General features: G+C 41.5%; 1 protein-coding gene across 1 annotated transcript in view; it reads left to right on the plus strand.

The window, feature by feature from the left end:
• Positions 1 to 23,141, plus strand: part of NUP210 (nucleoporin 210) — a 67,828-nt gene extending 44,687 nt beyond the window's left edge. The window contains exons 22-40 of the mRNA XM_005149366.3: positions 346 to 473; positions 1,465 to 1,600; positions 2,379 to 2,441; positions 3,067 to 3,246; positions 4,498 to 4,578; positions 5,441 to 5,572; positions 5,768 to 5,926; positions 6,416 to 6,507; positions 7,938 to 8,112; positions 11,774 to 11,949; positions 13,687 to 13,904; positions 14,401 to 14,537; positions 15,260 to 15,383; positions 16,301 to 16,447; positions 18,283 to 18,533; positions 19,096 to 19,315; positions 19,886 to 19,981; positions 20,120 to 20,203; positions 21,197 to 23,141. Coding sequence (XP_005149423.1) covers positions 346 to 473; positions 1,465 to 1,600; positions 2,379 to 2,441; positions 3,067 to 3,246; positions 4,498 to 4,578; positions 5,441 to 5,572; positions 5,768 to 5,926; positions 6,416 to 6,507; positions 7,938 to 8,112; positions 11,774 to 11,949; positions 13,687 to 13,904; positions 14,401 to 14,537; positions 15,260 to 15,383; positions 16,301 to 16,447; positions 18,283 to 18,533; positions 19,096 to 19,315; positions 19,886 to 19,981; positions 20,120 to 20,203; positions 21,197 to 21,297 — 2,700 coding nt within the window. The 3' untranslated portion in view covers positions 21,298 to 23,141. The remainder of the gene's footprint in view (positions 1 to 345; positions 474 to 1,464; positions 1,601 to 2,378; positions 2,442 to 3,066; positions 3,247 to 4,497; positions 4,579 to 5,440; positions 5,573 to 5,767; positions 5,927 to 6,415; positions 6,508 to 7,937; positions 8,113 to 11,773; positions 11,950 to 13,686; positions 13,905 to 14,400; positions 14,538 to 15,259; positions 15,384 to 16,300; positions 16,448 to 18,282; positions 18,534 to 19,095; positions 19,316 to 19,885; positions 19,982 to 20,119; positions 20,204 to 21,196) is intronic.
• The last annotated feature ends 342 nt before the right edge of the window (positions 23,142 to 23,483 follow it).

Below are 23,483 nucleotides of genomic sequence, written 5' to 3' on the forward strand. Positions count from 1 at the left end.
TAGGAGCAGGCTTTGCCCCAAGGTCGTTCTCCATATGTCATGGTTTAAAACTTACCAAGCCCACCTCACTCACTGGCCAGCTTGGGCAGGTCTCACACAGATCAAGTGTTGATGTTTGTGCATGTTTTAATGATGCCCTTGCCAGCTGCATGCCTTGAATTCATTTATTTCCATTGAGGGTAACCACAGCTGGCAGTGATCACTCTTTAAAATGAGTGTTAATCTAACCTTGGGGCTTGAACTCTAATACCCTGCTAACAGTGTAATACAAAATAAACTGTAATGTTGATGCTGATAAATCAGAACAGTTTAAATGAGAACTGACTGGATGGGACTGTGTTTCAGGTGGAGATTGGGAAAACAGTTAAAGCTTTTGTCAGAGTTCTGGATGACTCTAAGAAACCTTTCCTGGCAAAATACTTTGCTGTGATGGATCTAAAGCTAAGGGCAGCATCTCAGATTGTTTCACTCGTGTAAGTTAATGTTTTTTTTTGTTAATCTGCAAATATCCTGATAGGCAGAATAAGCAACAAAAGAATAAAGGGTATTGCCCCAGAGGTGTGGTAGTAATCAGTGACCAAGTTCCTGTTTATGTTATTTTTGTAAAGTTTTACTTACCTTTTAAATGGTAAAAGATGGTTGGTTGTCAGGAAAATTGCCTAAGCTAATGGTCTAAATCTTGTAGACTGCTGAATGAGATTGTACTCAGGTGCTGTATTATTTCATGGAGACTTATACATCTTAGAAGCAGTGACTTGGCAAATAATGTAAGGTGAAGAACTGTGTAAAGACATATCTGATGTTATCAGATTCATTCTGCCTGTTACTTAACCCCTTAGGAACAGGCAGGCTACCCCATCCTGTTACCTTGACCCCCCCTTATTTTCCAAGCTCTAAATACCATTATTAAAATGAAAAAAACTTTCTAAACTGTGGATTTTAGTGTTAAGGGAATTGGTAAAACTCATTCTGCATTCTGTGGGGAAATGTGTGTGTGTGTGTTTCCAACCACCATGCAGTACAGCTTTGCTGCATCTACCCCACTCCATTAAATAGTGTCAAGGTACATAATCAAGGCTTGTGGTACTGTTGTCCATGCTGCTGAAATTATTAGTGGCAGAGATTTGGTCTGTACTGATGCTCTGGTTTCATTTCTGTTTCAGGTCTTTCATTTTAAGATAAAACAAAGGCTATAAAGAGCCATTTTGTGATACTACATGTAGAAATATAAGTCAGGTTGGATGGGACTTGGAGAAACCTGCTCTAGTGGAAGGTGTCCCTGCCCATGGCAGGGGGCTGGAGCTGAATGATCTTCAAAGTCCTTTCCAACCCAAACCAGTCTGGGACTCTGTGATTCTATGAAATGTGAAATTTTGCTTAAGACAATCACTTAGTGATAAAATTGCTATGCACTAAGTCCTTTGCGTTTGTTTCTTGTGCAATTTATTGTGTTTCTTGCTGCAGTCCACTCAGCGAAGCTCTTGATGACCACACTGCTGCTTTTCTTGTCCATGGGATGGCCATTGGTCAGACTAGTCTTATGGCAACTGTTGCTGACAAGAGAGGACAAAGAATCAATTCTGCTCCACAGCAGATCGAAGTAAGTAGTTTCAGATAAAATATATGCATAGGCAAAGTCTGTGTTACAATGGAATAGGAACAGTGAATCATTGTTAATTTATAGAATAGGAACAGTAAATCATTGTTAGTTTATAGAATAGTTATTAATTTGCCAGAAAAAAAGATGTCATTCTGTCCACAAGTTACCCAGCTGCTGGTCTGCTTCACATTTAGTAGCTTTTGTAACTGCATGTGAGGAGTTAAGTTTCTGCATGCTCAATTTACTGTAACTAAGCAAACGAAGACCCAGTTTTGCACTTGTATGTGGTGGCTCTGGGTTCTAAATGACGGGATTAACTTCACTCGTGTTTTAAGTTAAATAAAACGCTTTTGCAGTTAATCATATTTTGTATTGGAAATATCGAAAAAGAAGGATTACCTTTCAACAAGATGATGAAAATCACGGGCAGCTCTAGATTGTCTCCATGGCTTGTGATCTTCAGATCCTTTCCAATCCTAGCTATTCTGTGATTCTATTAGAAGTTCTTTACTGTGATGGTGGTGAGGTACTGGAATGGGTTGCCCAAGGAAGTTGTGAATGCTCCATCCCTGGCAGTGTTCAAGGCCAGGTCAGACAGAGCCTTGGGTGACATGGTTTAGTGTGACGTGTCCCTGCCCATGGCAGGGGGGTTGGAACTGGATGATCTTAAGGTCCTTTCCAACCCTAACTATTCTATGATTCTATGATTCTGTGGTTTGTGACATTATTCACCTGACGGATACAGTGTGCACACAAGTGTCCTTAACTCTGTTTGTAGGTCTTTCCTCCTTTTAGGCTGCTACCAAGGAAGGTAACCCTGATCACTGGGGCCATGATTCAGGTAAGGCATCTTTCCTATCTTCTTTCTGTTGTAATTTCTGTTTTAAAATCAATGTATATGACTTATTTTTTGGGAGTAGATACTCAGCTGGCAATTCAGCTGTGTTCACACCCAGTCCTCCTCCTAACAAGAAGAGCTTCATTCTTGAGCACCTTCCATTTTACTGTATTGCTGGATCAAAGGGTTTATGCTTATTTTGTCAAGGGAGTGTCAGCTTTTCCAGTGTTAGATGCCAGCACAGGGTTAATCAATCTATCTCACCCACGACATTAAGCACAGTGGGTTAGTTATGTAAAGTGAAAAACAGAGCAGAGCTGTAACATGTGTGGTGAAGAGAAAGGTGAATTGTTCTGAAACTTTCTGGATGTAGCATCAGGCTATTGCATTCTGTGGAGCACATAATCCACTTTTGTGCTTAGCTCCTACATTTCCCTGCCTGACATCCCGCAGAGACCAGTGTGCAGAAGACATAAGCCCCGAGACAGATACCCTGGGAAGATGCAGGCAGCCTTTGCTTTGCTGAAGACATCATGGTGTTGTGCTGGGAAGGGATGTATCCTGTAACATTAACCAGAAGAAATGTCTGAGGGTTAATTTTAATTGTTCTGTGTGCTGCTCATTATAGATCACTTCAGAAGGAGGCCCTCAACCTCAGTCCAACATAATTTTCTCCATCAGCAATGATAATACTGCATCAGTGAACAGCACGGGATTTGTCAGAGGAGTGGCGATCGGGAATGGGACGGTGACAGGAGTGGTGCAAGCTGTTGATGAAGAGACAGGAAAGCTTGTTGTGGTATCTCAGGTAATGTTTTATGATAGATTTTGGGGCTAAAAGAGGCTGTCTAATTCATGGGTTTAGCTCAAAGGGGGTGAGTAGTCCCTGGCTAGTAATGCTACCTTGTGTACTTCCCTGTTTTCCTTAAGGAGATGAAAAATTGGTGTTTATTGCTCCCTGGCCTGTGAACTTCAGCATGTGGTGACACAGGTGATATAGATACAGCTAAATCTTGTTGTACCTTAAAATAAAGTTCTGCTGATCACCTAGGGGCCTTTGAGTGGTCTGATATCTGTAGAACTGATCAGTAAATCTAGAAATGCCCATGTAAATAAGCCTTTCTAAAACAGCAGAAGTTTGTCCTTGCCTGCATCACATTACAGTTTAGCAGCATCTCATGCCAGCAGAAGTCAGAAGGTAACTGTTGCTTAAGAAACACGTTGTCTCTTAAGCTATAGGCAGGCTATATAGAAAGCTATGGTCCTGTGCTGTGGTCTGAATCCATCCATGAAGCTCAAGCAATGAGTACCTGATACTCTATCAGAATCCATGTCCATGTAATTTCCTGCAAGCTGAGCGTGAGGGGGCTGCTGAGCAGGCCTGGACAGGAGGGAGCACATGGCCCTGAGACTTGGGGCATGAGTGTCATGAGACTCAGGACAAAGGAACTTGGGCCAACTCTTCTGGCTCTTCATCTGAGGTCAGGGCAGGACAGCTGCTGCACACCACAGAGCTTCACTACTTGAAAACTGTCACCACAGGCCAAAAGGAGACAAAGTGATTTAAAAATATATATAACTAGACTTGTGCCTTGTAATGTGGGGCAGCAGCCTGCCCTGATGCAGAGGCAGGAAGCAGAATGAACTTGAAAGCTGAATCTACTGTCCAGTGAGATCCAGGTCTGACCTTTTCCTCCCCAGTGTACAGAATAGGAATAAGTCTATCAGGAATGTCAGTATTTGTGAGGAGACATCAGAATACTGCACATATCATCCTTTATTCAGTGTCCTATTTGCTGCTTACAATTTGCATTTCCTTCTAATTGTCTCAATGTCTTCTTTTACCTTCAGGATTTATTACTCATTTTTCAATGCCTATCTAAAGTTAATGCTTTTGTAGCTTTTTACAGTCCTGGCTGTCTGAATTGCCCATGATAAGTTACACACAACTGACGTGGCAATAGTGATGGTATAATGTCAAAACAGTGGATAGATCCTGAAAGTGAAATGTAGTTCACAGTTGATGAGTGCTTACAGTGTCTTCCCTTCCTCCTTTTAGGACAAAGTGGAAGTTGAAGTAGTACAGCTCACAGGTGTTAGAATTCATGCACCAATAACACGAATGAAAACTGCAACACAGGTTAGTCCATTTGTGAGTAGCTTGTATTGCCTTGAAATCTTGACCTGTAGGCTGTGCCCATTCTCCCCAGATCATCTGATAATAGCACTTCAGCTCTGAAGGATGTTCCTGCTGTTGCAGGAATGAATGTGCTGTCAGTGGAGAAGCTCCAGAGCTGAACATACTAGAACAGAAATCAGGACAAGTTTATCTAGTACACCAGAGTGATTTTCAGATATTCAGGCTTGCTGAAGCAGCATCATTTAACCTGGGGAAGGGTTCTCTCCTCGTTCTGTTTGCAGTGGAGACTTTCTTCGTTTGTATGCTAAAAATCTACTGTATGTCTGCTATATCCAGAGAAACAGAGATTGTTCAAATTTTCTTCTATTTTATAAGAGCCCTGTTCCTCATTCCAAAATGGCTGTTAATTCTAACCCATTGGTCCCAGGTCAATGGTTTGCAAGATGCCTGGTTTGTGTTTCTGTGTTAGGGTGTCTTCATTTGGTTAGTCAGAAGGGGAAGTTCATGTGTGGAGCAGAGTTAATCAGGGAGATCATCTGGACAAAGATTTAGAAAACTAGAGTTTGATTTAACTAAGATGAAGTGATTTCATGCTACAGATGGGACAAATGAATTACTGAGCTGCCTTTCCTGATGGAAAACTGGTGTTTGTTTTATGTAGAGCATGTAGCAAGTGAGGATGCATCAAAGTTGGTGGTTGAATCTTCTGCATGGTTCTTGTAACATACAGCAGCCAACATACAGCTGTTTGTAGGAAATAACATCTCATGAGCAGTGGATTTGAACTTGAATTATATTTGCTGTGTGCAGGTTTGGTTAGCTTCCTAAAATTAACCAAGAATGTTGGTTTCCTTGTTTCTAGATGCCAGTTTATGTAATGGGCATCACCAGCAGTCAGACTCCTTTTTCATTTGGCAATGCAGTGCCAGGATTAATGTTCCACTGGTCTGTCACCAAGAGGGATATTCTGGATATCAAGACAAGACACAGTGAGGTAAATTGTGTGTGTGTTTGTATGTGCATGTGTGTGTATCCTGGGAAAACGAAACTGCCCTATGAGGGGAATTGAGAAAATAATGTTTGTTCCAGTTACTCAAAGAGTGCTTGTCAGCATTGGGTCTGGTCTTTCCTCTGCATCAGCGTCAGCTCTTTCTATGCGTAAAACTTTAATCTATTTCCCCTCTTCAAGGCTTCTTTTCAGCTTCCTGCAAAATACAACTTTGCAATGGATGTTTATGGCAGAGTAAAGGGAAAAACAGGCCTGAAAGTTGTTGTTAAGGTCCTTGATCCTGCAGCCAATCAGTTTTACAACATGGCAAGAGAACTGTCTGATGAAATCCAAATTCAGGTATGATGATATCATGGTTAATGGTTTAATTCTTTCAGAGTTGAATTCGAGTCTGTATCTGAAGTCAGGAATTTGAAATGCAAAGGAGTAGTTCCAGCTTAGGTTTATCTTTGAGCCCTTACTCTTGTTTGTGTCACATTCTGCTGTTTGGAAACCCCCAAGTTCCCTGAGCTGGTGAGGTTTGCACTCAACAGTCACACATGGGTGTGATGCCTGAATGAAACTGGGGAGTGAGTTTTTCTTGCAGACCACCTGAAATTGGGGTGTCTTGTGGACAAGCAGCATTACAGCTGCGAAACAACTTCGCTGCTGTTTTTCAAATACTGATGTTTAATTTTCTTTTTCACCATGTATCTTATGCAATGTAAAGAACAAAAGTGTGTTACAGTTCTGTAAGGTGAAATAAATTTGAGGCTTTGAGGTGAAATAAATGGAAATATATTACCTGCTGCACACAACAGTAGGTGAAAATAACTTTTTATTTTCCAGGTGTTTGAAAAGCTTCATCTAATCACTCCAGAAGTAGAAACAGAGCAGATCTTAATGTCACCAAATTCCTTTATTAAACTTCAGACAAACAGGTTAGTGATCAGTTTTCACACTCTGGTTTGTGATAACAGTTTATCAAAACTGTAAAGAATTCTGTTTGAAGTAGGCTTTTAAAAAGCATATCACAGTACATCTGTATCATATGCAGCTTCTCTGGTGATTAATAGTATCTTATCTCTGCTCAGTCTTTGTCAAGTCTTGTATTAGTTAGAGTGTGGCTAGGAAATTAATTCACTTTTTGAACTTCTAGTTCCATACTTCAAAAGATGCTGAGTCAGTCAAAGCAGTGGCCCACTTCCACTGGAGTTTTTTGTGGGTGATCAAGGCTTTATGGAATGTTCCCTGTAGCTCTTGCACAGAGGCTATGACTAGGTTTTGAGATTAAAATGTCCTTTTCAAGTGAGAAGTAATTTTTACATAGTCTGTTTTCAAAGACCTACATTTCAGACTCATTTCATGTTTAACAGATGGTTTTCCTAGCAAGAGAATGTGCAGGTATTGACAACAGAACATAGGCTGAGGGCCTGGAATTGGATGCATCCCCTTTTTTAAGGGGAGGGAACTTTTAGTTTTACTGGAGCTCCGGTGACCATGGTCATTCAGCAATCCTTTTTGAAACAGTTATATAGGAACCTTGTCATTTGTAGTCACCTAATGGTGATTTCCTACCTCTTCTGAGCAGTTTTTTTGAGGGTCAGTCATTAAGATGCCAGAGAGCAGTTTGTACATGTCTTTGTCCTATTATCTTCACTATCCAGTGTTGGAGCCCTTATGTCTGAACTCGGCCACTAAACCTAATTACACTATTGCCAAGAAAAGGATAACTAAAATCCAGTTTTAATGCTTTTTTTCTAGGACCAAGTAGAGTATTTCTGTCTCAGTGGAGGAGCCTGAGAGCAGGAGAAAATCTCATTCACAGATCTTTTAGAAGTGACACTCAGAAGTAGCTGATGTCTAGGGTGCCCCCTAATCACAGTTTATGTGTTTGCTCACTTCATTAATATGCAGGTGCCATGGTGAGAGTTACTCCAGAAATTAACCTTGTCTGCAAAAGCATTTACAGGAAACTGATTGGATCCACTTCATCAAGCCCCTGACTCTGTCTCTAATACCAGCATTGGCCCTGGCAGACTGATCTCCCTCTAATATTGTTTACAGCAGCTGCATGTTGTGGCTTTAGCCATTATGAGCTGGAATCAAGTTTACATCAGTGAATGATGACATTGTAGGACGGTGGATGGGAACTAGACTGCAACACACGCCTAGGCCAGACAAGACTGCTTTGAAGTGAGCTTGAATCAGGACTTCAGCTTTTCTTTCCTAGACTCTAGAACACAGGCTGCTCAGTTTTTATTGCAGACATGTGGAAAAAGCCACACATCAAATAGTCATCTTTTAGGTTTGCTCAATAGATTGGTGTAAATTGGGTTTACTCAATTAGCTGTTTTGTTTGTTTTTTAAGGGACCGAGTGGCTTCACTGAGTTACCGTGTCCTGGATGGACCAGAAAAAGTTCCTGTTGTAAAAATCGATGAGACAGGTTTCCTTAACTCTGGGTCTTTGATAGGATCATCAACAATTGAAGTGATTTCACAGGAATCATTTGGGATCAACCAGACCATTGTAGCTACTGTTAAGGTAGTATTGTCTCTCTTGCTTTGCTGTTCTCCATTAGAAGCACATCTTTGCTACTACAACAGGAATGGTTAACAGTCCCTGCTGTTAACCATCTGCTGTAATTGCAGAAGTTCAAATAAAAAGAGATGTTTATGTCATGAACATGTATTTCAGTGTGAGAAAAAAGTAAGTATCATCTGGAGTAATGAATATAAATGCAGCATCTGTTGGGAGGTACCTAAATGAGCCCTAGATTTTCAAGGTATCAGAGAGGTAACTGTACAGTGCCCCAAAATGTCATTTTCTCTGCTGTTGCCCAGCACATCAGCTTTTGCATACAAGGAGAATCTCGGCATCTTATCAGATGCAGTGATGTAGCTGCTGTTGCCTGTCTTTGGTGAGCTGGCAAGGAGCATGTCCAAGGCTGCCCTGTGTGTCTGGGCCACACTGAAATGGGGATGCTTCAGGGAAGGATGAAGCTGTAGCAAAATCAGTTTTCAGGCTAATGAAACATATTCCTCAAAACTTTATGTGATGATTGAGCACTGTTACGTTGAAGTCAGATGTATCTTACTGGTAGGGTGTGTAAGGTATAGGGAGCAGGTGTCCTTTGTTTCTGTTCAGAAGTCCCTGTGCCAAGAACTGTCTCCATCCGGCAACATGAGCCTTGAGATACTCACTGATCCATCTCCTCTTATCCCTTTTTACTCTGTCAGCATCTTTCCTATGGCCCAGCTAAAGGAGAAACACATCAAATTGAGTAGTGACTTTAAATCACTTTTAAGTTTAACTGTTTTAATCACTGTGAAGTGGCTTATTTTTTTGCCATAACATTCACCTGTAGGACAGTATGTGTGTCTGCCCTCCTGGGTAGAGACTGAAAAAGAAGTGGTGCTTTATTTTCAGTAATGCCACTCCTGCTGCGAGGTGGTGGCAGTGAATTTCTACAGCTCTGCTCCAGATGACCTTGTTTCTCCCTTTCGCTGCTGAATCCATTGAGTGAAAGACATCTGATGAGTTTGGGGTTGGGTCAGATGACGTTTTGTCAGCACATAGTGGTACTGGAGTGAAATTCCCCCCTTGTGCATTTTTTCCATGTACAGGGTATTGCAGAACTGTGCTGTCAGTGCACTGTGATATTAAGCTTGTGAGCTCTTTGTAGTAGGAATTATCTTAGTTCAGCATCTTGTACACTTGCTTTGTTTTCCTGTACTCGCTAGGACTATTACACTTCTATGGAAATCATATTTCTAACCTCAAGTAGTGTTGGGAGGTAACACACTGCTGCTGCCTTCAATTTACAGATGAAGAACTGAGAGTTTGAGTGGTTCTGATGAAGGTCATGTAGAAAAATTTGTGACAGAGCAGGGGCTGAGCTTTGATCTTTTGGGTCATTTGAAGACAGAGCGCTGTCCTTCACACCATCCTTCCTTTCCTAAGTTCTTGTTTTATCTGTTTACAGCTGTACACGATTAAGAACCAAAGTGCTGTGGCAGCATCACTTAACACTGAGACCTTCAGCTTTGCTCAAAACCAGACTGTCTTACATAAGCTGAGGTGGAGGGTGGAATGGAGGAGTGACAGTGTGCTTAGTGTGGCAGCAAGCTAAGCACTTGTCTGCACCAGCTGTACCCAACTTGGGAGTTTTAAATTAAAAGACATTAAACCCTGAGATGCTGTAACAGTAACTAACTCGTTTCATCAATATGAAATTCGGCTGTTGCCCCGTGTGGGACAGCTCCTGACATGTTAAATAAAGCAAGCTTGACAATCTGTCAGGAAAATGAGGTTTTTGTTGGCTTGTAAGCTCAGCTGCTGGTGCAGATGCTGCTGTGCTCTGATACTCTAACTGATCCAGTCAGCCTGTGGAGTAGACAGTTGGATACACCGATACTATAGCCCCTTCATTTATTTATTTATTTATTCTAGATTCACCAAAGATGCTATTTGCTTGAGGCCAAATTTGTCCTTCCCTTTTTAAATTTTGCCATGTATGTTTTCAGATTGCAGAGTTTTACATTTTAGCTGAGCCTCTTAGGTCAGAAACAAGAGATTTAAAGGGATTTTCCTGCAAGATAAGCTTAAGGGCTGCTTTTAAAATAGTTTTCTGTATATATTTGAGGGATTTTGCTTTCTATATCCTTCCATTATTTATTTTCCAGCAGCTGTAACAGAAAGTACAGATACAGTTGGTTTTGTTGGGTAATTTTGGTGTTTAACCTAGATAAGTTAATAGAGAATAGTAGTAATATGTTGTTCAAAAAACAAAACCAAAAAATGGTTGTGAAGTCTTTGTATTCAGACGGACTTCCTTTGCTGGAGTGTTACTGCAGAAATATGGGGTGTGCACATCTGGATAACCTAGCAGGCTTTTCCAAAGGATCTGGAGCAGTTCCTAACTTCTGTCTTGGTTAAGGAGAGGCACTGAGGCAACCAGATGCACCCTGCTGACCCGTTGGGGTTTGTCAGATCGTAGACTCATGAATCAGACTGGTTTGTGTTGGAAAGGACCTTAAAGCTCATCCAGTTTGAGCCCTCTGCCATAGGCAGGGACACCTTCCACTAGAGCAGCTTGCTCCAAGCCCCATCCGACCTGGCCTTGTTGCTGCCAGGCCTGACTGCTTTTGTCTGTCACACTTCACCTCTATCTGCCTATACTGGGGGCTGATGGCCTGGCCACAGCAGCAGACAGGTGGGTCAGAAACCCACCCCAGCACAGCTTGAGGGAAGACCATGGGTGTTGTTTCTTCCCACTTCTGGAAGTCCTGGGGTCACCATGGAACAGTTCAAGAAGCAGCAGTTTGTAGTGTCTGTGGTGTTGCTTGGTAGGGATCCCTTGGGAACAGCTTTGCAGCTATTGCTCATGTTCCCTCTGCTGGGCAAACCTTTGCTGTTAGGAACTGCATGTTTCATCTGGGCTTTCTCACCTGGTGCAAGGGCATTGGGGAAACAGTGGCCATTTCATCTTCTTTCTCTCACACACATTCCAGTTTACTCCTGTTCTAGGAACTGGGAAATGAATTACACTTTTTAGTTCAAGAATTACAGGGAGAGAAGTCTAGGGGCCACTTGTGGTCCTGCATATCCAGGGGGGTCTTTAACAGTTCTTATTTATAGGATGGTAATGTGGTCTCTGAAGTCTGCAGTGTGTGTTTGTACATCATTACTGCTTGCTTCAGTTCGCAGTGCTATTGGAGAAGAATACTAATATCTGATGGGAGGGTGGAAAGGACACCTTTCCCAGTGGTGCTCAGTGACAGGGTGAGAGGGAACACACGAAACCTGAAACACATGGAGTTCTGTCTGAACACAGGACAGCATTTTTTTACTGTGGTGAATGTTGAACACTGCACCAACTGCCCAGAGAGAGGGTGTGGAGGCTCCATCCTGGGAGATGCTTAGGACCTGCCTGCACATGATGCTGTGTGCAGGTAACCCAGCTTGAGCAGGACGGGCTGGACTAGGCCATCTCCAGAGCCCCCTTTCAGCCTCAGCTCTTCTGTGACTCTGTGACATACATGTGCTGATGACAAAATCTTCATGCCTCAGAACTGCCACATGGCTCAGCATATAGCAAATGGTTCATAGAAGAAGCTTTAGATATTTGTGTAAGAAGAGCCCTTTTAGATTACTTTATAGAGGCATCAAAAGAAGTGTTATTAATGTGCTGATGTTTTTACAGGTCTGCCCCATCTCATACCTACGAATCTCCATGAGTCCTATTCTGCACACACAGAACAAAGAGGCATTGCTGGCTCTCCCCATGGGTGTGACACTGACCTTCACAGTCCATTTTCATGACAACTCTGGAGATACTTTCCATGCACATAACTCTGTCCTCAACTTTGCAACGAACAGGTAGGTGTCTGTCCTGAGTGTTCACTACAGAGAATGAAAAAAGGCCAAACACTCATAGCCCAGCCACAGCAAGGAACAAGGATTGTTCCAGAGATAATCAAGTGAAGGTATAGCTTGGACTGGGATTAGCCAAGAAAGGGTTTCATCTCTGTGGTCTTTAGAGACACTGTAGCAGAAAGAAGAGTTCCAGTTAGCATTGGATGTTCTCTGGTAAGCGGGAAATTGCCCAGATAAGCATGATCCCCCACGGGATGTGCTGGGGGACAATCTGGTGTAAGTGACTCTGAATCATCAGATGGCATCCATATAAACAATTGATCTTATCGGCATTTCTATTCTCTCTCCTCCCTGTGCTTTGTTAGCCTGCTTCACTCATGTAAGATGGTGAAGATTCTGGATCAGCCTTCTGTGGTCATTACTAATCCATCACTAATTTCATCACTGCTTCCATCACTACCAATGGAATGTAGCTTGTTTTCTGCAGAGCACCTTGCAGTTAGAACATAGCAATCATGATTAAAAGTGGGGGACTAAAAAGGGGTTGAATGAAAGATTTTCTCCCACCTAAATGAACTGCAGACATTTCTATAGCGTGCGGAGGTCCCTGATTGCTGCCCTAGCTTCCAATAGGCATAACAGAGCTGCTTCAGCCCACGGCTAGCTATGAGCCTGCAAGAGAGACTTGCTGCTCTTTGACTTCAGGTGCTGCTCTGTGACCCAGCTCTGGTCTGTTAGACCTGCACCCCTCTGCAGTGCTGCTGATGCCAGGCTCTGCACTTCCCCATGCTCCGTGTGGCAGCATGTTTGGGAATACCAGAACTGGCAGTCACATGTGGTTTAGCTTTGTTAACTATGGCTGGAGAGGTGCACATTGGTTTCAAATTTCTTTACTTCTCCATGCCCTGAGAAAAGAGACAGATTGCCTCATGCTAAAACCTCTGCAATTCTCCACGTTAGGAAGTAGTTCTCACACATAATTTTGGCCTCAGTATTTCTTCAGCATGACCATAGAATCATAGAATGGTTTGAGCTGGAAAGGACCTTAAGATTATCCAGTTCCAACCCCCCTGCCATGGGCAGGGACACCTCACACTAAACTATGTCACCTAAGGCTCTGGCCAGCCTGGCCTTGAACACCGCCAGGGATGGAGCATTCACAACTTCCCTGGGCAACCCATTCCAGTGCCTCACCACCCTCGCAGCAAACAACTTGTTCCTTATATCTAACCTGAACTCCCCCATTTTAGTTTGAACCTGTCACCCCTTGTCCTATCGCTACACTCCCTGATGCATCGTAAATGATCCTGCTTTCCCAAGTTAATTTGAAGTGAGTGCAGTGGTGGTATTTTGGTACATGCTACATAATTAGAGGTTCAACATCCCTGACTGCAGTATGGTTTGACCAAGTGCCTAGAATGAGTGAGAACTGAAATTTGCCTTAGTAGCACCTGAAATATTTTAACATTTTCCTCAATTTATCAGACTTTAATGAAGATAACCAAGGGCAGGCTGGGTGTGGTTCTGGCCAGCCTCAGCTAGGTGAAGATGTCCCTGCTTATTGCAGGGGACAGTGATGAGCTTTGAAGGTCCCTTCCAACCCCAACTATTCTGTGATTCTAAGATAGCTGGAAACAAGAAGTCAGCTAGCTAAGGAGAGTTCAACACCCACTATTTGTTGTAGAGATAATAACATTAGCAAACTTGCCTTAATGTAAAAGCGTTGCTTTTTATTTTTAGAGATGACTTTGTCCAGTTTGGGAAAGGAGCCACAAACAATACTTTTGTAATCCGTACGGTAAATGTTGGCTTGACCTTGCTGAAAGTCTGGGATGCAGAACAGAGTGGAATTGCCGACTATGTCCCGCTTCCTGTGCAACATGCCATTTTTCCTGACCTCACGGATGTGGTGGTAGGCGACGTCCTCTGTTTGAGCACCTCCCTGCTGAACCAAGAAGGTAAATGCACTGCTGTGGTTTTGCAGGTTTGTAATCTGACATCAGCGTGACTTGTTCTCGTTCTCAGGAAAATGAAATGCATAATGTATGATGTTTCTTCAGAATTAAATGTCACTGTTCTTGCTAATGATAAAAATAGGTTTGATCAACTCCTCTAACTTCAGTTGTACCATGTAGTATGTTACTTGTATTGAACTTGCATGTATCAGACTCCAGACATTTTTATACAGTTTGCTTGAAAGGCTTGTTTTTATGGGAATCATGAAGAGTCAGTACTGTCTAATTTCACTTGCTGTGTTTGACTCAGGCAAAGTAACAGGCTTTGTCAGCATAACTGTGAGTCAGTCTGGTGCTGGGCTACCAGCCTCCCACCACAGGAGACTCTAGAGCCTAGTTTCTGTGTACCCCTGCTGCTGTGTGGTGGAGATGCCCATGGGCTCATGAGCACTGCAGTTATAGGTGACCTTTGCTGAACAGTGTGCGTGTGTGTTGCCAGGCCCACCAGGCACATGGAGCTCCTCACTAAGCAGCGTGCTTCAGGTCGACCCCAAGACTGGTGCAGCCATGGCGAGGGAGGCTGGTGTTGTCACCATCTACTACGAGATCCCTGGATCCTTGAAAACCTACAGAGAGGTGAGCACTGCTGCAGCTGGTTTCCTTCAGGGGACCCTAACCAAAAATGCATTCTATGGTTTTTGTTAGTTATCAATATTTAGAAACCCCCTTTTGAAAAGGGAAAGTACTAGAGAGGCGAATGGAAAACATTTGGTATGTATCCAAACACGTCATGGTTTTTTTCAGTCGATGATAAGGAGGAAAGTCTAGCGTAATAGTTTCTATTCTTAGTCTGTGCTGCTCTGACGTTGTACACTTTGATTCCTTTGCTTGGCTAAGTTGTTTCAGATGCTAAGCAGATTGTGAGCGTGGCTGTTTTTGTGAATGAAGTTTCACTGCAGGATGAGATGCCAGCAAGACCTTTCTAAGTGTTGTGGAGTGTTACTGTGCGTCACTGAGCAGAACTACTGTTACGTTATTTTGTTTCCCTGTGGCACAGTCACGCTGTTGACACAGTTCAGGCTATCCGCTCCTATAAGCACTAGACATGCTTTTGAAATTAAATTTGGACTTAGAGCTTTATGTGCCTTAACTTTTGGGGGCTGGATACAAGGGTTTTACTAGCTTTAACTGCCAGGAGAGGCAGGTTCTGCAAGTAGGGAAAGATGACTTCTTGGAGGGTTCTCTTCTGTTCCCCATGCAGGGACATGTGCCTTTCACAGCCATTCTGATATGATTTTGCCTTAATTTTTATTTGTTAATCCAATTTTTGGTAGCAGTGTACTTCATAATTTTTTCAGGTATTGATTAACGTACCTCAGAGGACAACAGCAATGCATGTAAGTGGAATCAAAGCAAGCTTACAGGGAGTTGCAGCCTCCAAAGTAATTGTTTCAGTTGGAGAAAGAAATACAAACTTAAGAGGTATGACAGAAAAATAAATGTGCAATTATTTGTATGTGGTTTTATATTTTTGATGGGTGGTTTGGGGTGTGCTAGGGAGGGGTTGTTTGGTTTTAAGGGTTTGTGAAACGTGTTGCAAGATCTCTGTGAACCTCTAGTGCCCTTCCAGAATCTCTAGCAGAATCTTAGGGCCACGTTACAGAAGTGGGAGGCTGTTCTGGGGCACTGTTAAGATTTCAACACTGATAAAATTGGTAAATAATAGAAGAGTTATTTTTTTTTGTCATATCAAAACCAGTTAGTAAGCAGTCAGCTGGTAAGTTGCTGATAATTCCATTTGCCTTCTTGAAGTTACTTTTTCTTCCTTAGCATGGTTAAAGTAGTGACCATCCTTAAATCTTCTACAGAAATTATCAGCAATTAGGATCAATGTAAGGATTAAGCAGCATGTCGTGTCCTCTATTTAATAAACTGTATTTTGTTTAATTAGAATTCCTTTTAGTTTTTAGCTTAACTTTGCACTTGTCCATATAGTATTTTATTGTGCCTTATGTAGATCATTAGCCTACCAAAATCCTATCTTGCCAGAAACTAGAAAATGAATCATGTTTCTCAGGTTTATGTAAGTTATTCAGCAGCCACATCTGATCTGAAAATCCTCTCTAGTTGAGTCTTGCCTGTAAATAAATTATTCCAGTCAAAAAAATCCCACAACATATAAAATTGCTGTTTCTTTGGGACCAGACCTGCAACAGGGCAGCTCTCTGTGATTTCCAGCTATTTTAACATCATTATAACCTTGTGAAACTATTTCAGAAGGTGGCAGAATAACCTGGTATTTCAAGCCATGGTTTTGCTTTTAATTAATTAAAAATTAATTAGTTATAATTTTATTTTCTAAATAATTAATTAGAGATTAAATTATTTCCCCCCCTTAGGGGAGTGCTCGCCTGCTCAGATCGAAGCCATTTCTGAATTACAGCCACAGTCCATTATCAGCTGCCATCTAGGTTTTAGCAACAGTGTGTTTGACTTCCCAGCACGTGATATTTTTCTAGCAGAACCTGGATTTGATGCAGTTTCAGGTAAGATGAGACAAGATTCCATGCTCCAGGCAGACACTTGGAATTCTGGTATGGTTTAGTCCAAACTTCTTTGACCTGGCAGATTTCTTCCTGAAGCCTCTGAATGTTGCTGTGCGGGTCCTCAGGCTGCAGTGAGGAGTTAACATGTGCTCTCCTTGGTCAGCTCTATCTGACTAAACCATTCACTTGTTTTCAGACAAAGCTGGAAACCGTTGTGTTTCTCAGGTTGGTAATAGTAAGCCAGGAAGAAACTCAGAAACATTATTTTCCTGGGGGAGGAGGAAACAGTGCAAATTTAGATCGTGATTTTGCACATTGCTGCTCCTATATTTAGAGACAGTCCAATCACAGAAGCATGGGATGGTTAGGGTTGGAAAGGACCTTGAGGTGGCACCTTGAGAGGAAAGTGAGGGTATTGCAGAATGCTGAACTGTACAAAAGCTAGATTGCCTTGTGTCTAACAATTTAGAAAGGGATAGCAGGCCCTGTATTTGTGAAACTGTGGAAATAAATCACTTTCTCCTTGAGCTGGTACAAATGAGCACTCAGGTGGCAGATACTCCAAAATTAAGTATTTTTGTAGCTGTAAACACCTTGTGGCTCTTTGAGATATGTTCTTGCCATACATCAGTGCCTTTACCATTAGTGCAGTGGAAGTTAAGGCTACGGATAAGAGAAGCAATCATGAGTTTTAATGTTTCTGTACCAAGGATCTTTAGTTCTCACCAAATTATGCCCTGCAGTCAACTATTCTTTCTGTTTGATAATGGTCTTTTAAAAGCCCGGCCACTATAGTTACTGCAGTTATTAACCTCAGTGAGTTAAGTGAGAGGAATTGTGTAAATGTGAAAATCTGGTAGGAGTAATAAATTTTGAACTCTTTGTATTCAAGTAATACAAAGAATTTATATAGAAATTCTTTGTATGCTTCTAAACTGTTCTCCACAACCCAAGTGCTATAATGTCTTATGAAAGGCAAAATTCCTGTGTATCCCCAAAGCAACCTGAACTGGGGCTTAAGAGGATGGGCAATGACCAGGCACTGTGGAAAGGTAAATAAAATTGTGGAAATCTAAGCCATGTGTTAGTATTTCATAACTATAACATGATTTAAAAAGAACCAAAACACCATGGACTAGATAGAAATGATATGAACTAACTGGTGAATTAGCCCCTGTACCCCGTGTAAAACACTGTTCTACCTTGCATAATAGTGGCTGCCTCTGTGCTGGACCTAGTGAGCTGCTTGTTACTTCTGCTTTGTATCTTCATACTGGGGATTTCTTTTATTCTCTTTATCGTTAATAATAGACAGATTCTGTAAGAGACAAGAAACATGGTGAATACCTAACCTTTAAAGAAGCTTTTCTAAATAATAACCCATGTGTCCACAGAACGGGTGATAGTAATTGACTAAAATTTTAATAACATCAGGAGAAGAGAGTATGAAATAGGATGTGAAATTTTGTTTTCAGTAAAGCTTTTCTAACAACCTTAGCATAAATGTTCCATTCAGAGTGGAACTGAGTCTCAGTGGTGTATTAAAATAAAACATGACTGGAAACTGCCATTTCCATGCTTTTATCAGGATGTTTAGTCTGGGACAAAAAGTACCCCAGTTGGTTTAGTGCTTGGGTTGATGCCTGGCCTAGCAGACACACTGTCCCATTTGCCTGTGTGCTCCTGATCTTGCTGTTTGTTGAATTTTGCCACCTTTTTTAGCTCTTTGAAGATTTTTAGATCCTAAAGACGTCTTTAGAGAAATCTCACCCTGCATGGAAGAGAAATCCATAAAGATGAGCAATTAACAGTCAAAAGTGCTTTTGTTTCTCTAGGACATTACACCTGTTCCATCACAATGCACAGGCTCACTGACAAGCAGCTGAAGCATCTCAGCATGAGTACAACTGCTCTCAGAGTTACAGCTTTGATCCAAAGCAGCCACTTCTCTGGGGAGCAGATCAGTACTGAGGTGCCATTCAATCCTGGGTTTTACGCTGACCAAACGGAAATGCTTTTAAGCAATCATTACACGAGCTCTGATGTGAAAATATTTGGTGCCACTGAAATTCTTGATACCCTGGAGGTGAGTGCATTGCTGGAAAATACCACATCACAGTTGCAAGCATTTTGGTCTGTTATATGCAGCTTTCTAGCCAAAGACACTCTGTGCCACCTTTACCATGTCAAGATTGTTCCTGAGATGATTTGGAAATACACATCTTGGAATGTGTTCCTCTTCAGTTTTCATTTTTGTTTTGGGGTAGTAGAAACATGTCAGGCTTTCCTGTGTGCTACTTGGGATCTGTGGGGAAGCAGAAAGTCTGCCTAATCCCCAACATCGAGGTTAGGTTCTTGCCCACATACTTGTTGGACTGCCCCTGGCTCACATAGCCCAGTAAGGGATGCTTTGATTTCTGCCTGTGGGGTATTAGCCCGGGCCCACAGAAAGGGAAGTTAACAGGACAGCCATAACAATAAACAGGGATTTAGTGCTGCAGGTGTCACTGTGAAGTTCCAGCCAAGACTCCTGAGAGCAAGCTGCTCTGTTTCTGGGGAGTAAGGATTTCTGATGTGTGGCCTGGAAGATGGGCGTGTGCTGGGCTTTCTCAAGCAGTCTGCTTCAGCTGGGCTTTTTTCCTTGACAGGTGAAATGTGGATCACCAAGAGTGAAGGCATTTGAGAAGGAGAAATCCTACGGGCTGCCTAGTTACGTAGTCTACACTGTTAGTCTGTCTGACCCAAGAGTTTCAAGCCAGGGATCATTGTCAACCACTCTGACTGTCTCTAGTCCTGTGACTGACCAGTCTATTACCATCCCAGTGACAGTGATTTACTTGACTGACAGAACCAGTGCACCAGTGAGACGTAAGTTTATCTCTAAACCCTTAACTTACACTAATGTTCATGAGGTTACAAAATTTGGCATGTGAAAACCTGAGCTGGCAGCTAACATTCTGATGGACATATAGGCTGCTCACTGAGACCAGAGGACTTGAATACGATTTCTTGTTATGACTGAAGCTGAACATATTTCCCTCTTGGTTCAGCCCAAAATACTCTGTTCAAGTTGGTGTCAGTATCCAGTGCTGAAGCGTCTGAAAGCATTTTTTGTTTTTGGTCTGCTTCTCTTTATGCTCACGCATGCCTTGTTAATTTGAAAACCAATCATCGCTCTGTGGCTGGGAAAGTGAAGAACATACTTAAGACATTATATATCAATGTCTTAAACTGTTATTAGCAAATTTTTCAAAGACTGCATTGGAAATAGTCACTAGAATCGAAGTTGTATTACCTGATTTGATTACACTTATTTGCTGTAAATAAAACCCTTTTTTTGTCTATCTCAGTTTGAGTTAAGAGCTCTGAGCTCTCTTAAAGCAGATTGAAGAAACACTCTTTTAACTCAGTATTGTCTCCTCTTAATCAATTCTGCAGATGGAGCCAGTCTATTCCAGCACTTTCTTGATTCTTACCAAGTAATGTTCTTCACGCTTTTTGCACTATTAGCAGGGACAGCTGTTATGATTATAGGTAAGAATTTGCCAGGTGTTTTTTCTATAACTTCTTACAGTGCATTAGCTGTAAGATACAAAACAATAATTGCCATGCAAAATTATTTTGTTGGTTTGGTTTTTTGTTTGATTTTGGGCTTTTTACCATGTCTTCCAGTCTATCATGCAGTTTTCTCACCTAAAGAAGAGCACAGTCATCCAGCATTTACCCCAAGGACCACTCCTCAACACACCTATAATAGTAAGCAGCTGTTACCCAGTTCTAACTGAATGAATTGATTACTCTGGCTGTTGTGTTGGGATTTAACACAGGGAAGTATGACTGTGAGAGACTCTGTAGTGAATTATATTACAAGCAGCACTGTGTCAGTTCCTATGTAATTTGTTGCTTCTGCTCCACGCCTCAGCTTCCCCTTAGCCCACTGCTAATTCTTGTGAAACACTCAGCCAGCTTCAGCCACACTGGAAACAGGGAATGGGTTAAAAGTGTAAGAATTCCTGCAAATCACTGGATGGGTAGAGGAGAGATATCCACAGTTCTGCTCCTACTGAACTGTGGTGCGCACTGCATCGCTGGTGCTGTCAGCTGGAAGGTACTGTGAACTGGGGCTGCTGTAAGAGACTGGGAAGGGCAAGGGCAGGGGGCAAAGAACACAGGCCTATAGAAGAGTTGGTTGTGTTGCCCAGGGAACAGTTTGTTCTTTCACTACTTCTGATCTTGCAGTCATGTTTTAGCTGTGGTTTTGGTCATCATATTTATTCCCTATTTTACCTATGTGCAGAGTTCCAGAATCAAACTCTTTCAGAAATACACAAAAAAACACCCCTTCACTTGGCAGGCCTGTGATAGACAGTGGCCATTAAAACAAAATCCACACTATTACAGCTGCATTTAAGTTGTGGTGTGCTGCAGTCCTGCTTATAAATACACGTACCTGACACTCCAGATAAAATAAGGCAAATTCAGGGTTATTTGCTGAGGTGAAATGTGTTGTACCCCCCTCAGATGTAATTAATTCTTGAATTACAATCCTTACTAGGAAGCACTACAAAATTGTGATACATAGAAGATGTCTTTTTAACAGGCCATAAGGTAAAGAGTTTATTTCACTTTGAACAGATCATTAGAGTCACTTGCCAGGTGTTGCAGCAGATGATAACAGCAGTTATTTGCTTCTTACTTCTGACATTCCTGAGTCTGACTGGGTTTGTTCTCCTTTTCCCCGTGTTTTAGGTTTCTCCGCATCACCCGTGCTTCCCTTCAGTCCTCAGTCCTCAAGCAGGAAAACAAGCCCATCACCCACGCTCTGGAGCACAGGCTATGGTTCCCGTTAGGGGCAGCAGGACTCATCCTTGTGCGCTAGGGCTGGAAAAGCAGAAAAATGCAAACATGAGTGCCTTTAACAATTGTGACTGTAAGAACTTTCACAGTTTTGCTGTAATTCATCTCTAGAATGGAACTGGCTTCTTTTTTATTTTTAATTTTTAATATGTATTTAGAGCTTTTTGAATTTTATGCCTTTTTGTTTTTTGGTTAGTGTTCAGTTTTTTGGAACTTCCTTTACCTGCTGTTTTACACTTAGATGGCAAGGTTGGCTGGACAGAAGCCGAGTTTATGCTAAGCTTTCTTGCACTCTACAAGCAACTGGAGGTTATGTCTAAGTGATAGAGATAAAAAATGTTGGGGTTTTTTTGTTTGTTTGTTTTTGTAAAAGTTAACTTTTCGATTTTTTTTTTAAAAAAGAAATAGAAAAATAGGTCAAATATGAGCCAAAACTATGAAGGGATTGTATATTTCAAAGAACTACTTTTTATTTTGAGTTCCAAAGTCTCAGGAATGTACTGCACTGATAAGTGTTCTCACATTTAGCCTTACAATGTGATTCAATCACCATAATGTGCTAGTTTAACATTAGGAATGCTGGAACAACTGTGAATAATTTGGAGCTGTTTTTACAACAAAAAACAAGAAAACCAAAACTCTTAGTGCGGCTTCCTTTGGGTACAACTGCAGTATTCCTGTCTTGTTACTATAAGCACTTTTTTTGTACTGGAATGTGAAAGCATGTGCCTTTGAAGTGGACCTTTCTTCTGGTAGTAAATATTTTTAATTGAAAGCAGTTGTCTTAACTGTGTTCTGATAGAAATAGAATACATTTAGATAAATTGTTTCACACATAAAAGTACCTCTGTAGAAACTGAGCCGCCTTTTATTACCACTAGTCACCTGGTGCACTGGAAAGTGGCTTGTTTCATGCTTGGAATGAGTGACCTCTTCAGCTGGTTCAGTCTGCTCCTCTTAGGTGTATTCATGTACAGATACAGCTGCACCCAGAATCTTCCTTTCAGCTGCCCAGTACCGTAATAGCCTATTAATAAGCACTCATCTGTAAGTCTGTAAAATGCAATGTAGGATTTAATCGCTTAGGTGTTAAAGTGGGGGTCTTTTGGTTGACTTTTTAGTTTTCTTCTTGACAGACAGGTACAAAATGCACAATTCTGGGTACACCAGAAAGTACTCTGCTTACCCAGGCAGTTACCACTGTGTGCTCATATGTAGTTTGCTTTCTAAACAAGATGGCAGTGAGGAACGCTTACTTGAGCTTTTTTCTTATGTGTAAAATTCATTTGGAAAGACTTGGTTCCAGTTCTTGGTCCTAAGGTACTTCCCTGAGAATAGGGGGAAAAAAGAAAACAAGGAGTATTGCAGTAGGATTATTATTTTGAGGATTATAATATTAATCCCAGTAATTCTTAATTCATAAAGAGGATTTTGCAGCTATCAGCTAAGGACTTTTGTTTACATATAGCAAGGATCACAGTCTGAATTGTGACTATTCTGGGTGTCTCTCCTAAGGACCATAATGACAGTGATGGCAATTGCCCTGCTTCAAATAACAAAATAGTTTGTGCAAAATACATTGTGTGCAGAACTGTGCAGACGAGTAGTCAGGAGTGGAGTGCAGACGTTGTTCATGGAATACAATTTTGGTTTCACACAGTATTACAAAACTCAACATTCTTACATGTTATTATGTTGAGTCTTGTGTAACTTACTGGTTGGTTCTGGAGTTGTGCCTTACACGCTAGTACTACTTAAAATGACAATTTGGATGTAAATAATAATGTGTCATCAAGTTGTGTCTGTATTATTTAATAAAGCTTTGTAAGATTCCTTTAGTATGCTGTTGATGGACTTGTTCTTTGGCTAGTCACAATTTAGCACTAGGCTATATTATTTTTACTTCACCTACTGCTCCTCAGTACTTGCAGTCATGATTTTACATACTCAATTTTGATGATGTAAAGTGCTTAAATATTATGACTTTTCATCTAGTATTTGTGGTCAGGGGCTTTTCCCAGGTTTCACTAGCATCCTCAATTCCTGCTGCAGTCAGTGGGGGCTGAAGAAGCAGCTCTTAATTTTCCAGGTTTGTTCAAACTTCACACTCTTCATTTGGGTTTTTTATGAAATACGTCATCTTTCCACTCCTCCTTTCAGAGAGAAATGAAAGGGACAG

Source organism: Melopsittacus undulatus, chromosome 9 (assembly GCF_012275295.1).
Source record: "Melopsittacus undulatus isolate bMelUnd1 chromosome 9, bMelUnd1.mat.Z, whole genome shotgun sequence".
Taxonomy (NCBI): domain Eukaryota; kingdom Metazoa; phylum Chordata; class Aves; order Psittaciformes; family Psittaculidae; genus Melopsittacus; species Melopsittacus undulatus.